The sequence below is a fragment of the Dermacentor albipictus genome, chromosome 7 (genome assembly GCF_038994185.2).
Source record: "Dermacentor albipictus isolate Rhodes 1998 colony chromosome 7, USDA_Dalb.pri_finalv2, whole genome shotgun sequence".
NCBI lineage: Eukaryota > Metazoa > Arthropoda > Arachnida > Ixodida > Ixodidae > Dermacentor > Dermacentor albipictus.
Genome location: NC_091827.1, coordinates 134,534,782 through 134,547,553, shown reverse-complemented (window position 1 = coordinate 134,547,553; position 12,772 = coordinate 134,534,782). Strand labels below are relative to the sequence as shown.

Genomic DNA, 12,772 nt, shown 5'->3' with positions numbered 1-12,772 from the left:
CTTCAGCGCCCAACCATAGTAACAGCTCAACTTTGTTGTGAGGTCACCCGTTAGTCTTCCTCTGCCACCAAGGTTCTCTGTCCCCTTGTGCTTCATGATCAAGTTGTGCAGGGCTGTGCCCATAAGCTTTTGCACGTGGTTAACACAATCTTCTTTTTCAATTTTTATGTAACCGTAGACAGTGCAACAAGCATGTGACGCACCCATGGGCATACTCTTCATTGGCCCGCCAGGCTCGGTAGGCAACATTGGTCATTGCACCCAATAAACACAGACGAGCACAGCTGCTCAGGGTCAGTCATCGTTAATCACCACCACGCTGCGGAACGTCTGTTTAATAGAGGGTGCCTCGAGCCCTGCTTCGTTCACGAAACAGGGCGGATCGTGACCCTGGCGACACGTACCCACGGATTGCTACATGCCGCCGCAAGCGGCGCTCCCCGTTGCTGATTTCATGCCGCTGTACGGAAGGCTCGAGCCGTTCGAGCAAGATGGGTCCGCCTGGCCAATTTACGAGGAGCAAGTCGTGTTCTTCTGGGCAAACGACACACCCGAGGCCAAACAGCGGGACATTTTCCTGGCCAGCTGCGGGACCCGCGTTTTTAGACTCTTGCTCGACCTTCTCAAGCCAGCCATGCCGCATGTTAAGACGCTGGGTGAGCTGCTCGCCATACTGTGCTTGCATTTCAACCCAGCACCGTCCACACTAATCGTGCATTTCTGCTTCAACAACCGGAGCCATCGGGAAGAAGAGACCCTGAGGCAGTTCGTTGCTGCGCTAGTAGGGTTACCGAGTGCCTGCGTTTTAGGGGATTGTTGTATTTCGGCGGTAGCCGCAGATGAACCACGAATACAATCACGGCCGCAACGGAACTAGCCCTCTTTATTCAGAGGCATGTGTATATACAGGTGGAAACACTAGCGCCACTGGCGGCGTGTAAGGGCAAACAGAAACTGAAACTGAGATACTACATATTCCCCTCCTTACAAGAACAAGGTAGCTAATAATAGATTAGTGTTGTTATACATATATACAGTATTTGCACTTAATTACAATTATCTTCACAATACATGTCATGTACTCAACATTAATAATACTGTATGGAATAATTATACAGCATGGCCTAGGACAAGCAACGCTAAAAAGACAAAACAAAAACGACAAATTGCTCGCAGAAACACAGGCATGTGCACATAGCTCGGCATAGTTCGTGCAGCACTCATGTTCTGACACTGCACCCGTCTGCACCTAGCACACAAGCTACATGTGGTCCCGGTATCGATCTGGAGGCCTTCTGTTCCTCGGTGGTTGGACCCGACGTTGAAGCACACGGTCATCCGGCATAGCTGACGCTGGAGCTCGTAGCGTGGGCGTAGCTGGTGAGGCTTCGGGACGAGCTGTTGAGGCGTAATCGTTGGATTGCCGAGTTATGCCGACGACGGAGTCATGGGTTCGGAAACAGCATCATGCTGCTGATTCCATGTGGCTGAAGCTGCAGGTACCCTGGATAGCTTCGACGCGTTCCAGGTTCGTCCATCATCAAGCCGAAACGTTGATGGACCTTGTTGACTGATTACCTTTCTCGGGTGGCTAAACGCGAGGTCTCCCTTAACCGATATTCCAGGTTCTCTTATTCTAACGTAATCACCAACAGACGTGCACTGTTGTCTTCTTCGCGGCCCTGCGATGGTCTGTGTACTCTTTGCTGTAGTCTTGCTTGCTCTTAACTCGTTGGCGCAGACGATGAAGTTCGGAAACAGGATCGCTGAAGAAAGCTGGTGACGGGTGACCCACAACGTCAAGGCGTGTTCTCGGTCGCCGTCCGTGTAGGCGAACACACGGTGGAACTCCCGTAGTGGCATGTGGCGTGCAGCGATATATGCCCAAATACTCTGTCACCGCTTGGCGAAGCGGACGCTGTTCCAGCATAGCGACCTGCACAAAATTCTTGAAGACCCGGTTAAACCGCTCGACAAGTCCGTTCGCTTGGGGGTAGTAAACGGAAGAGTGCACAAGGCGGATGGCGCGATCTTTGAGGAACTCAATTAACTCCCTAGATGAGAACTGGGGCCCGTTGTCGCAGACCACCACGTCCGGATAGCCTTCACGGGCGAAGACGTGAAGCAAAAAAGTTGATGACTGTGCGGAAGGATACTTCACTCAGAATTGAACATCTGGCCACTTGAAAAATAGTCGATGAGCGTAATGGCGTATCTGCAGTCATGTGGGGCTCTCTCTATAGGGCCGACGATGTCAACAGCAAGCTTCTGCCATGGACGCTCTGGCAGGGGTACTGGCTGCAAAGGGTGGCAGCAGTCTTCGTACTTTTGTCAGCCATCTGACATATGCTGCAGTTCTGGATGGACAGCTCCACTTGCCTATCCATGCCTGGCCGCCAGTACCGTTCTCGTAGCCGAGCTTTTGTTCGAACAATACCAGGGTGAGCTTCATGGGCAGCAGCGATTACCTGCGGTGTGAGAAACAAGGGAACGACGATTCGTTCGCCGCGTAGGAGCAGATTGTCAACGACGGACAATTCTTCACGTACCAAGAAGAAAGGCTGAAGTTCGCCCGAGAGCGTCTTATGTGCAGGCCAAGATGTGGCGACATAGATCTTGACTTGTTCTAACATGCAGTCATCACGAAGGGCCTGTTGAAACTGCTCTTTAGTGAGGCACGGTAACTCAACAAAGGACACAACCTCATCAAATGAGACATTTTCCTGCGGAGACGGAACTGGAAGGCGGGAAAGGGCATCCGCCACCTGGTTTTGAGACCCCTTCCGATACTCTACTGTATAATTGTAGCGAAGCAGCCGTTCGGATCAGCGTGCAATGCGAAGGGGGCGGCGCCCAGTGCCTTGAGAAGAGAGCAGCGAGACCAAAGCTTGGTGATCCGTGCGCAACGTGAAATGCCGTCCCCACAAGTACGTATGCCAATGCTCACAGGCCCAAACACACGCCAGCGCTTCACGCTCTCCAACTCCGTATTTATTCTCTGCAGGTGAAAGTGTGCATGAAGCAAAGGCAACAGTTCGCAGCATGTGGCCATCAACCTGCTGGAGAACAGCACCCAGACCGCAGTCGGACGCGTCAGTGGACACTACAACTGGAAGGGACGCATCAAACATCTGCAGGACTTTGCTGGAAGAGAGCAGAAACTTCACCTGGGCGAAACTGGCGTCTACAGCATCATTCCATATGAATGGCTGGTTCTTCTGGAGAAGAGCTCGCATTGGTTCTACCACATCAGCAATCCTGGGAACGAACTTGGCATAATACTCGATCAGTCCGGGGAGAGAGCGCAGACTAGTACTATCAGTGGGCGCCGGAGTATTCATAATGGAAACAATTTTCTCTGGCAAAGGAGAGATGCCTTGCGGTGTGATCCTGTGTCCCAAGAAGGAAAGTTCCTGTACGCCCAATACGCACTTGTCATTCAACTTGAGCCCTGCTTCCTTAATGCCCCGCAGTACGGCGGTCAGGTTGGCCAAGTGTTCCTGTTCGCTCTTACCGAAAACAATGATGTCATCGATATAGAACAAAACACCAGAACATCCTTGAAGGATTTTCGACACGATTTGTTGAAATGCAGCGGTGGCGGATGCCAACCCGAAACAAACGCGCTTGAAGCGGAAGAGGCCATCGTGAGTTATGAAAGCGGTCAAGTCACGGCTTTCAGGATCGAGCAAAACCTGGTAATAGGCCGACGCGAGGTCTAGCTTCGAAAAATTCGTTGCCCCATAAAGACTGTGGAGGAGTTCTTCTGTGTGTGGAAGAGGGAAACTATCCGTCACGACAGCTTTATTAGGCTCCCGTAGGTCCACACAAACACGAATGCCTCCATCCGTCTTTTGAACAACAACAATCGGAGACACCCATTCTGAAGCGTTAATGCGCTCTATCACGCCCAACTGCTCTAGCCGATGAAGTTCCTCAGATACCCGAGCTCGGAGTGAAAGAGGAAGGCGGCGAAGTTTTGCTACAACGGGCGGAATCGAGAGCCTTACTTTGACACGATGCACAAACCCATTTGCTAGGCCGAGGGCGGAGTCGAAAAGACATGCAAATTCATTGCGCAACTGTGCTGGAAGACGTGCAGATGAAACCGGTTCCTGAACTGGAACTTGTACGTTGGTAGCACTGCTAGTTGACGTAGTAGTCTCAAGGCAGCGGAGGGACGAGCCATCAATCTGGAAGCCAAGAGCAATAATGGCGTCGATACACAGAAGCGATGTACCTTGCGAGACAACGTAGAACAGAATGGACGCCTCGCGTTCCTTGTATGCGAATTTCGAAAGAAAGCACCCTCGCACTGGAATAGGCTTTTTGGAATAATCTAACAGCTGCACATGGGGCGCGGACAGCAGCACCTGTTCGGCAAAATGTTTATCAAAAAGATCCCCCGCTAGAATGGAGACTGAAGATCCCGAGTCGATAAGGAATGTTAAAGTCGTGTGACCAACTGCTACCTCCACTAGAATTCCGGCGCGGCCGGACGCGGTCACACATAGAATGCTCACAGCTTCATTGTCAGTTTCACTGTCGGGCAAGGTTTCATTGTCGGGCAATGTCTGTTCGCTAAGCTCACGAACCGCAACGGCCCGTCGCTTCTTGTTGCATACCGCGCTGAAGTGACCAATGAGACCACAATGATAGCAACGTTGACCTTGGGCTGGGCAGCGGGCTGATGCGGCACGGTGCTGGCGCGAACCACAACGATAGCAGTGAGAGGACGAGTTGTATGGGCGCAGATACGAGACAGGTTGGCGGCTGTCATGCTGCAGGCTCGCCTCGGTACGAGGTTCACGCAGGGGCGCGTCGTTACGCGGAGTGTGGCGCGTTCCAGTGCTTCTATGGTCGTATAGCGCCAAGCGAGAGTGCCCTGATATGCGCTGCACATTGCCGGAAGCAAATTCTCGAATGTCCTCATTGGCCTGTTCGACTTGTGAAGCTAATGACACTGCTCGGGGGAACGAAAGGGTCGAGCCCTCAAGGAGAAGGGGTTCGCGAAGATGCTGGGACGCGACCCCTTCCACGAACTGGTCATGAAGCGGGTCTTCCAGAGACACATAAGAACATGCTACCCCGAGAGCACGTAGTGCAGTAACGTACTCCTGTACAGACTCCCCCGGTTGTTGCATACGACGGCGAAACCGGTGCCTTTCCGCGACGACATTGCTTGTGTTTGTGAAATGTTGCTTTAAGGTTTCGATAGCTTCGTCATAAACGGAAGGCTGAGCGGCGTCTCCGCTCTCCTTACTACGTTTACCGCCGGCAGCTGACTCACCGCTCTGGGCGGCATCCGACGTAAGCAGTAGGCTGGAGAAGATACGTTGACCCTCAACGCCGAGGCTGTGTATCAGCAGGGCCTTGCGACGTTCGGGCTTGAAGTCGGATGCTCCTGATGCCAGCAGAAAGTTCTCGAACATCCGGTACCATTGCGGCCAGGGACCAGGAGGGCGGCCGGGTACAGGCAAGAATGGGGGCGGCGGAGCGAGCCCGATACAGCTCATGGCGTAGTAAAGTTGCAGGCGCGGTTACGCCCCTCGAAAAGATCCCATCTTCGTCGCCATTGTTGTATTTCGGCGGTAGCCGCATATGAACCACAATTACAGTCACGGCCGCAACGGAACTAGCCCTCTTTATTCAGAGGCATGTGTATATACAGGTGGAAACACTAGCGCCACTGGCGGCGTGTAAGGGCAAACAGAAACTGAAACTGAGATACTACAAGGATCAGCTGGACTTGCTGCTCCGGGACCGTTTCGTCTGCGGCATCAACAACCTCGCCATGCAGACACGAGTCCTGGAGCTTCCCGACCCCTTGCTGGACGACGCCGTGAAGGCAGTGCTGGCAATGAAAGCTGCCGCCAAGGATGCCGGCGAGATCGCCCGTGCGACTGGCTCACCATCGGCGGAAGCGGCGGTCAACAAGTTGGCAACAAAGGGCAGTACCCGCGGTCTCTGTGGCGATGCCGACTCCCCTTCAGAGTACCAGTTCTCTCACGCACAATGCTTCATGTACGGGAAAACTGGGCACCTGGCAAGGGTATGCTGAAGGGGGAGGACGAACAGCAAACAGCAGCATCAGCAGCCTGGTTCAAGCCCAGGTACCACCCAAGCACGTGGCCAGGGTAGCCGTCGCAAGGGTATGCGGTGGGGGTGTGCGGCAACAGGCTCAAGTTCTTCCGCGGCCAGGCTCCATGTCGAGGCCGAGGACCTGCCAGTTTTCGACATGTGGCGCACAGGCTTTGTACCGTCTGTGCTGCCGTACATGCTGACCGTCGAAATATGTGGGCACCCCATTTCCATGGAGCTGGACACGGGCCAGCGTGTGGGTCATGGCCGGGAAACTGTTCAAGTGTACTTTCCCCGGTGTGTCCATCGAGGCTTCGGGCGTGATGCTGTGCAGCTACTCCGGGCAGCTCTCCCAGGTGCAGGGTCAGGCCCAGGTCAGCGTTCGCTTTGGCGACAGGGAGGCAACCCTTCCCTTTTACTTAACCAAGAGGTCGTCGCCGACGCTGCTGGGCCGAAAATGGATTCATGCTCTGGGCGTTCGTCTGCCAGAGTACCAGGAAGCCAGCCTGCATGTGGTGAAAGACGTCCCCAGGCTCCTGACCGAGTTCAAGTCCCTGTTCCAGCCAAGGGTGGGCACATTCGCCGGCACGACGGCCGGCATCTATGTACATGAGGGAGCCCGGTCACGTTTTTTCAAGCCTGCACCCACTGCCGCAGGCCTACCTGAAGGACGGGGTCAGCCAGAAACTGCAACGGTTACAGCGAGAGGGCATCCTGGTGCCCGTCAAGACATCTGAATGGGCCGCTCCTATCGTATCAGTTTTCAAGCGAGATGGCAATGTCAGGATCTGCGAGGATTTCAAGGTTACCATCAACCCCGTCGCTACCGTCAAGAAGTACCCCGTTGCCCCGGATTTAAGATCTCTGGTCAGCGTTGTCGTGTGGACAGAGGTTTACCAAGCTCAACCTCAGAGATGCTTACCAGCAGCTGGTGCTCCAGGATGCATCCCAGAAGTATGTCACAATATTGACAACTTAGGGGCCCTTCCAGTACACATGTTTACCGTTTGGCGTTGCCTCAGCCCCAGCCATATTTCAGGAGGAGATGGACAACCTCTTCAGGGGCATGAGGCACATGGCGGTGTACTTGGATGACATCCTGGTTACTGGCAGCGACGATGGGGACCACCTGCAGAACTTGCAGAACGTCCTGGCACGGCTGCAGGGCGCTGGTTTCAAGCTCAAGCTGGAAAAGTGCGTTTTCCTGGCCCCCAGTGCTGAGTACTTGGGACGTCATTTCCCAGGCTGGCCTAACCCCGGCTCCCCGCTAAGTTGATGCTGTGCTCAAGGTGCCTAAGCCCCAGAACAAGGAGCTTCAGAGCTACCTTGGCCTCACCAATTTCTACAGGAGTTTCCTGCCGAACCTGTCGGAGCATCTACAGCGGATCCATCTTCTGCTTCGAGATGGCCAGCAATGGGTCTGGAAGAAGGCGCAGGACCAGGCCTTCCAGCGCAGCAAGGAGATAATCGCCGAGGCTCCACTGCTAGTACACTTCGATCCTGCCAAGCCTGTCGTCCTGACCGTAGATGTGTCACCGTATGGCCTGGGAGCCGTCCTGGCGAACCGGGCAAGGATGACCAGTAATGCCCTGTGTCGTTTGCTTCTCATCGGCTTCATGCTGCAGAGCAACACTACAACCAGCTGGACAAGGAAGGCCTGGCCCTCATGTTCGGTGTCGCATGCTTCCACCAGTATCTAGGGCCGAAAGCTCATGGCAGTCATGGACCACAAGCCGCTGTTGGGGCTGCTGCGGCCTGACAAGGCAGTTCCTGTGCAGGCATCGCCTCGAGTGGTACGCTGGGCCTTTAGGCTGACAGCTTACAGCTACCAGCTGGTTTACCGTCCGGGAAAGGACCTGGGACCTGCTGATGCCCTGAGCCGACTGCCCCTGCCAGAGGTGCCTGATGCTGTTTCAGAACCTGCTGAAGTGTTCATGCTGGAGCACGTGTACTTGGAGGTGCTCTCCAGATCTGCGTAATCGCAAGCGACCAGCCGGGACCCAGTCACGTCTCAGGTGGTCAAGGCGGTGTTCCGTGGGGAGCAATTGGTTCAGCAGGCCTATACCCACAAGTAAAACTCTTGCTTGGGCTAGTTGGTTCATGCTTGAAGTAGGTAAAGGCAAGGCGCAGAAGACCAGGACTTAGGAAGAAGAACACAAACGACAAGACGGGCGCCACTCGAGACTGGCAAGCTGTCGCACCGATCCTGCCATTTCGTGCGTCAACTTGATCGCCGTCTCAGCTTGCCAGTCTCGAGTGGCGCCCGTCTTGTGGTTTGTGTTCTTCTTCCTAAGTCCTGGTCTTCTGCGCCTTGCCTATACCCACAAGGCCGCTGAGCTGAGCTTGCAGCAGGGCTGCCTACTGTGGGGTTCCAGGGTGGTGATCCCACAAAGTCTCCGGTCCAGGGACCTGCAGTTGTTGCATGCGGGTCATCCTGGTGCGGAAAAGACCAAGATGGTGGCCTGGTCCCATGTTTGGTGGCCTGACCTGGACGCGCATTTACATTCGCTCGCCTGTGCAGCCGGTCGACTGCAGCGCCGCCCCCGCGGCACCAACAGGAACCATATATCTAGGTAACTTGTCGCCCTAGGGGAGCCTAGGTCCCTAGTTGTCGTGTAAAAAACGCGCCTAGCTCCTGAAACGCCCTAGTCCCCCATGCGCGCGCGGGGCCCATAGAAATATACCGTGGCGCAGGGTTTGTGCCAACTCGCCGGAGCAACAGGGTGGGCGGTTCATTGCGCGTGCACGCAAGCAGCACGACCACGAACGAAGCAATACAAGGTGGAACAGCGCGTTTTACGGCAATCGAAGCTGTGTGTCTGTGACGCGCTTGGTGTGTGCAAAGAGCAATTGAGTTGCATGTGTGACGAGTGTGTATGCGCAAAATAGCACGACCACGAACGAAGGTGGAACATCTCGTTTTGGCGTTTGGTGTGCGCAGAGCAATCGAGTTGCGTGTGTGACGCGTTTGTTTGCGCAAACAGCACGACCACGAACAAAGCGATACAAGGTGGAACAGCGCGCTGTTGCACAATCGAGTTGTGTGTGTGCGTGTGTGTGACGCGTTTATGATGCGAAAAGAGCACGACGACGATCGTCTTCTAACTGCGCCAGAGCAAATCGATTGTTGAGCACTACATACTTATTGCGCGGGCGTTAAAACTAGAGAAACACGGGATCGCGACGCGACCGGCCGTAGTGTATAGGACTGTACGTACGTACGTACGTACGTGCTTTTTTGTAATGTGGTCAATCTTAAAAAGACGATGGCATTTCTGCACCGGCGGAGAAGTGGGAAATCGTGATTAAATTTGGCCGATCATTGTCAAAAGCAAAGGCTTACCCTTAATTTGGTATTATCCCCTACCTTCTACTGAAACTGCAGCCTCTAGTAGTCTTCATGCACTTTTGTAGTCATGGCACCATACGACGATACCCTCTGACGTGGGGCCCAGACTACTAGAGAGCTGGTTGATCAAGCTTGCTCAATAAACTTTACCTTTTGTTCTTTGATTATGCTACAGTGCTAGAGCGTAGTTTCTTGCTATTAGTAAACAGGCAAGACAACAAAGGATTGCTACTCTACTGCTGTTGTGGCTCTTCAGCCAATGACACTAGAGGGGAAAGGAATCGAGATCCAAGCCAAGTGGCAAATTGTGTTTAGTGAGTCTTAAACACCCTTAACTCAATGTTTTAAATGCCTGTGTGGTTGATACCTTGTCTAGTGGAACTTCTTGCCATCCCCAAAATGTGCATAGCACCAGAGGTATAGTTTGACAGCTGTAAGCTGTCCAATTAAGGGAGTGCTGTACCTGTATTGCATCTTTACACCAGCTAAGATATTGAAGCTTGGGAGTATGTTCATATTTCTCATCTATAGTGTGGCAAGAACTTGTAATCCACCCTCAAGTTCTGCTGGAGCACAAGCTACTGTTGCTCTTTTGTGCAGCTAGTGTCAGCAGACAAGCTTGCAGTATTGCTAGGTAGAAAAGCACTTAGGCTTTACGACCATCCAAGTCATAAATGAATAAGTGCATGGCTAGAAGTTGTAAATTGCAAGAAACAGTTCAAATGCCATTGAACATAGTTGCGCTATTGCAATGTATCATTCGGAGCATTGTACGAGCCATGGTGGTTCCCACATTGTGTTGAAGTGCCACACCAGTGAGACATGATAATGATGCCAGCGTGATCCGGTGTGGCTATACTTTGTTCTATAGAAACTTTTCATGTGTTTTAGATTATATTTAGTGCAGTATCTGAAAGGTTATGCGCAGAAGATGATAGTTGACCTTACAGCCATTTTTTCTATACAGTCCTTCACTTTCCATCAACTTCAGCAAATCATTGAAGCCCCAAAATAACACATTTAATATTGGTACCCAGACTGAACAGTTTCAGTTCTATGCGTATGTTTCAGATAACTGGACCAAACATCAAGAATGAAAATTTAGCTACCTATTGATGCAGTCGCTTTAGGCTCTGCAGTAACCATTTATCTGCAGCACCCAACTTATCCCGTATTTGACGGATCATGACAGATGTGTGAAGAAGCACGAGTGTTATGCAGAACAGTTTTCAAGAGGTAATGAACCTCTACCATATACATAAATAACTGGAAGCCTTCTCCTAAGGAAATGTTCGTGCTCTGCACTGTAACATCGACAAGTCCCTCCCTAAGATAAGGTGATAAAGGGAACTGGTTTTATGAATGTTGTATTTCCACAATTTTAACATGGTATAAGTGAGGCCCAAGGCATAAATGGGACTGCGTGCTGTTCTGTGTGCGTGCTGCGTTTATTGTTCAGATCAATAGCAGCCAATCAATAGCCATTTTATTGAAGATGCAAACTGGATCGTATCCTAGGGCCAACTCACTGTCAATGAAAAGTGTTATACTGGCTTCCTGCACTGTTTATTGATCATGGACTTCTTTTTGAGGTGCGATTGAAGTCCCTCAAAATCTTACTTAAACTATGAATTGCAACTGGGAGAACGTGTCCGTTCATTAGGACCACACTTTTTGTATTTAGCCTTTATCATTGTTAACAGCTTCATAATGAGAGGAACCTCAGACGAAATGCTTATTTTTTCCTGGCATCCTTCTTCTGCCTTCTTTGTAAGCACAAACTATGGCCATGTAAACAAGGTAATCTTGCATTTATCCTGCCTACAAGTGCCTCTTTTGACATTCATGCCTGTATTGCCTTTCCAGTGCCTAAAAATTCCCTTTTTTCTTCTTTTCTCATGACTTCATTTTGTTAAACAAGAACCACTGAACAGTAATGAATCTGAACAATAATGACGAAAGCATTGTGTGGAAATATGCAAGGTGATCAGGAAATGTAAAATGAGTCATACACCTGATTGTAGCAAACTGTTACAGAGAAAACCCATGCAGGTTTCTCGGAAATTCTTCACAAACCTACCACATGCTTCAGACTGCTCCTGTGATTGAGATGTCTGCGATAATATGTAAAAGTAGGTTCTCACGGGCACATCTATTCTCTAGTTCATGAAGTCTTCATTCCAGAGAGCCTCACCATGCTATAACACTAACCCCCGTATTCAGAAATGCATCATAACTTGAAGCCCATGCTTGACTCGATTTAAATGACGCCTGTCGTGAACACACCAAAAGAAACGCAATGAACATCTTGGGCGCGTTCACACCACGCGTCATTTATATCAAGTCAAGCATGAGCTTCAAGATGTATTGCTGAATACGGCGGTAAGACTTGATAAAAGTTGCTATTAATTATTTGTCCAATGTTTCAGTTTTCTTGTCAAGAATATCTAGCTTTTTCTGAATGCTACCAATTTTTGCTTCATTCTCCTTTTCACCACATGTGCTTCGTGGCAATCTCTTTCATTTTTCCATCCTTTCTCATTTCCCATGCTGTTGGCCAACGTGCAGGTGTCGTCTATGCGCTAAACAGTTACGATGTGGTCAGCCTGCAGGCTTCGCATTTCTCTGTCAACCAATTTCTCTCTTTGCTTTTGTGATCAAGTCCGCCTGACCCTTAGCTTACTGTATACAATAAAAACAAAGCCCTTTTTTTCATGAAATGGGCAAGCACTTACTTCTCTTGCAAAGAATCTTCCAGTAAAGTTTCTCGTTCCTGCAATCACACTGAACATGCACGTCCATCATAATTTTTATGTATCTAAAACGCACCGCCAGAAGAGTAACAAAAAGCAGCTACATTTTTGGATAACACTTGTGGCTAAGAAAGCAAACCAAGACCAATGATGGGTGGTCTCCATTTTTTTTCCAGCATGCAAGGAGCATTGTGCACACACCTCTCAAGCATAAAGGGAGCACGTATGAGCCATGATGCCTCAATGGCTCCCATGTCTGATCAGTCAAAAGAAGGCAGGCCAAACATAAAACTTGTTTTTTGGAAATTCCGTTTATTATAGCTAAAATTTTATCTTGAAAACACAAAAAGTAGTCTTCATTTCAAGACCGTGCAACCTCTGGCTGTATTTTGCAGAGCATGAAAACATGAAAATATACTAAATTGAAATGGCAACAGCAAAGAAACACTGGCTTCTATCTTCTGCAATGCAGAAGAGAGTGACGCTGTACACGGTAATCCAAAGTATGGACCCAACTTCGTCGTAGCATACATGCTCTGTGCTGATGTAACTTTTATTAGAACTGAAGTGTGGCATCCACTGCTCGCCT

General features: G+C 50.8%; 1 protein-coding gene across 1 annotated transcript; it reads right to left on the bottom strand.

The window, feature by feature from the left end:
* Window positions 1-936: 936 nt before the first annotated feature.
* On the bottom strand, window positions 937-5,610 carry LOC135911518 (uncharacterized). The gene has a single exon (XM_070521471.1). The coding sequence runs from the start codon at window positions 5,514-5,516 to the stop codon at window positions 2,826-2,828; it is 2,691 nt and encodes an 896-aa protein (XP_070377572.1). The 5' UTR covers window positions 5,517-5,610; the 3' UTR covers window positions 937-2,825.
* Window positions 5,611-12,772: the final 7,162 nt, after the last annotated feature.

What these genes read in the sequence shown, in the direction of transcription:
- LOC135911518 (XM_070521471.1), bottom strand. Translation starts at nt 5,516, where the DNA reads ATGAGCTGTATCGGGCTCGCTCCGCCGCCCCCATTCTTGCCTGTACCC.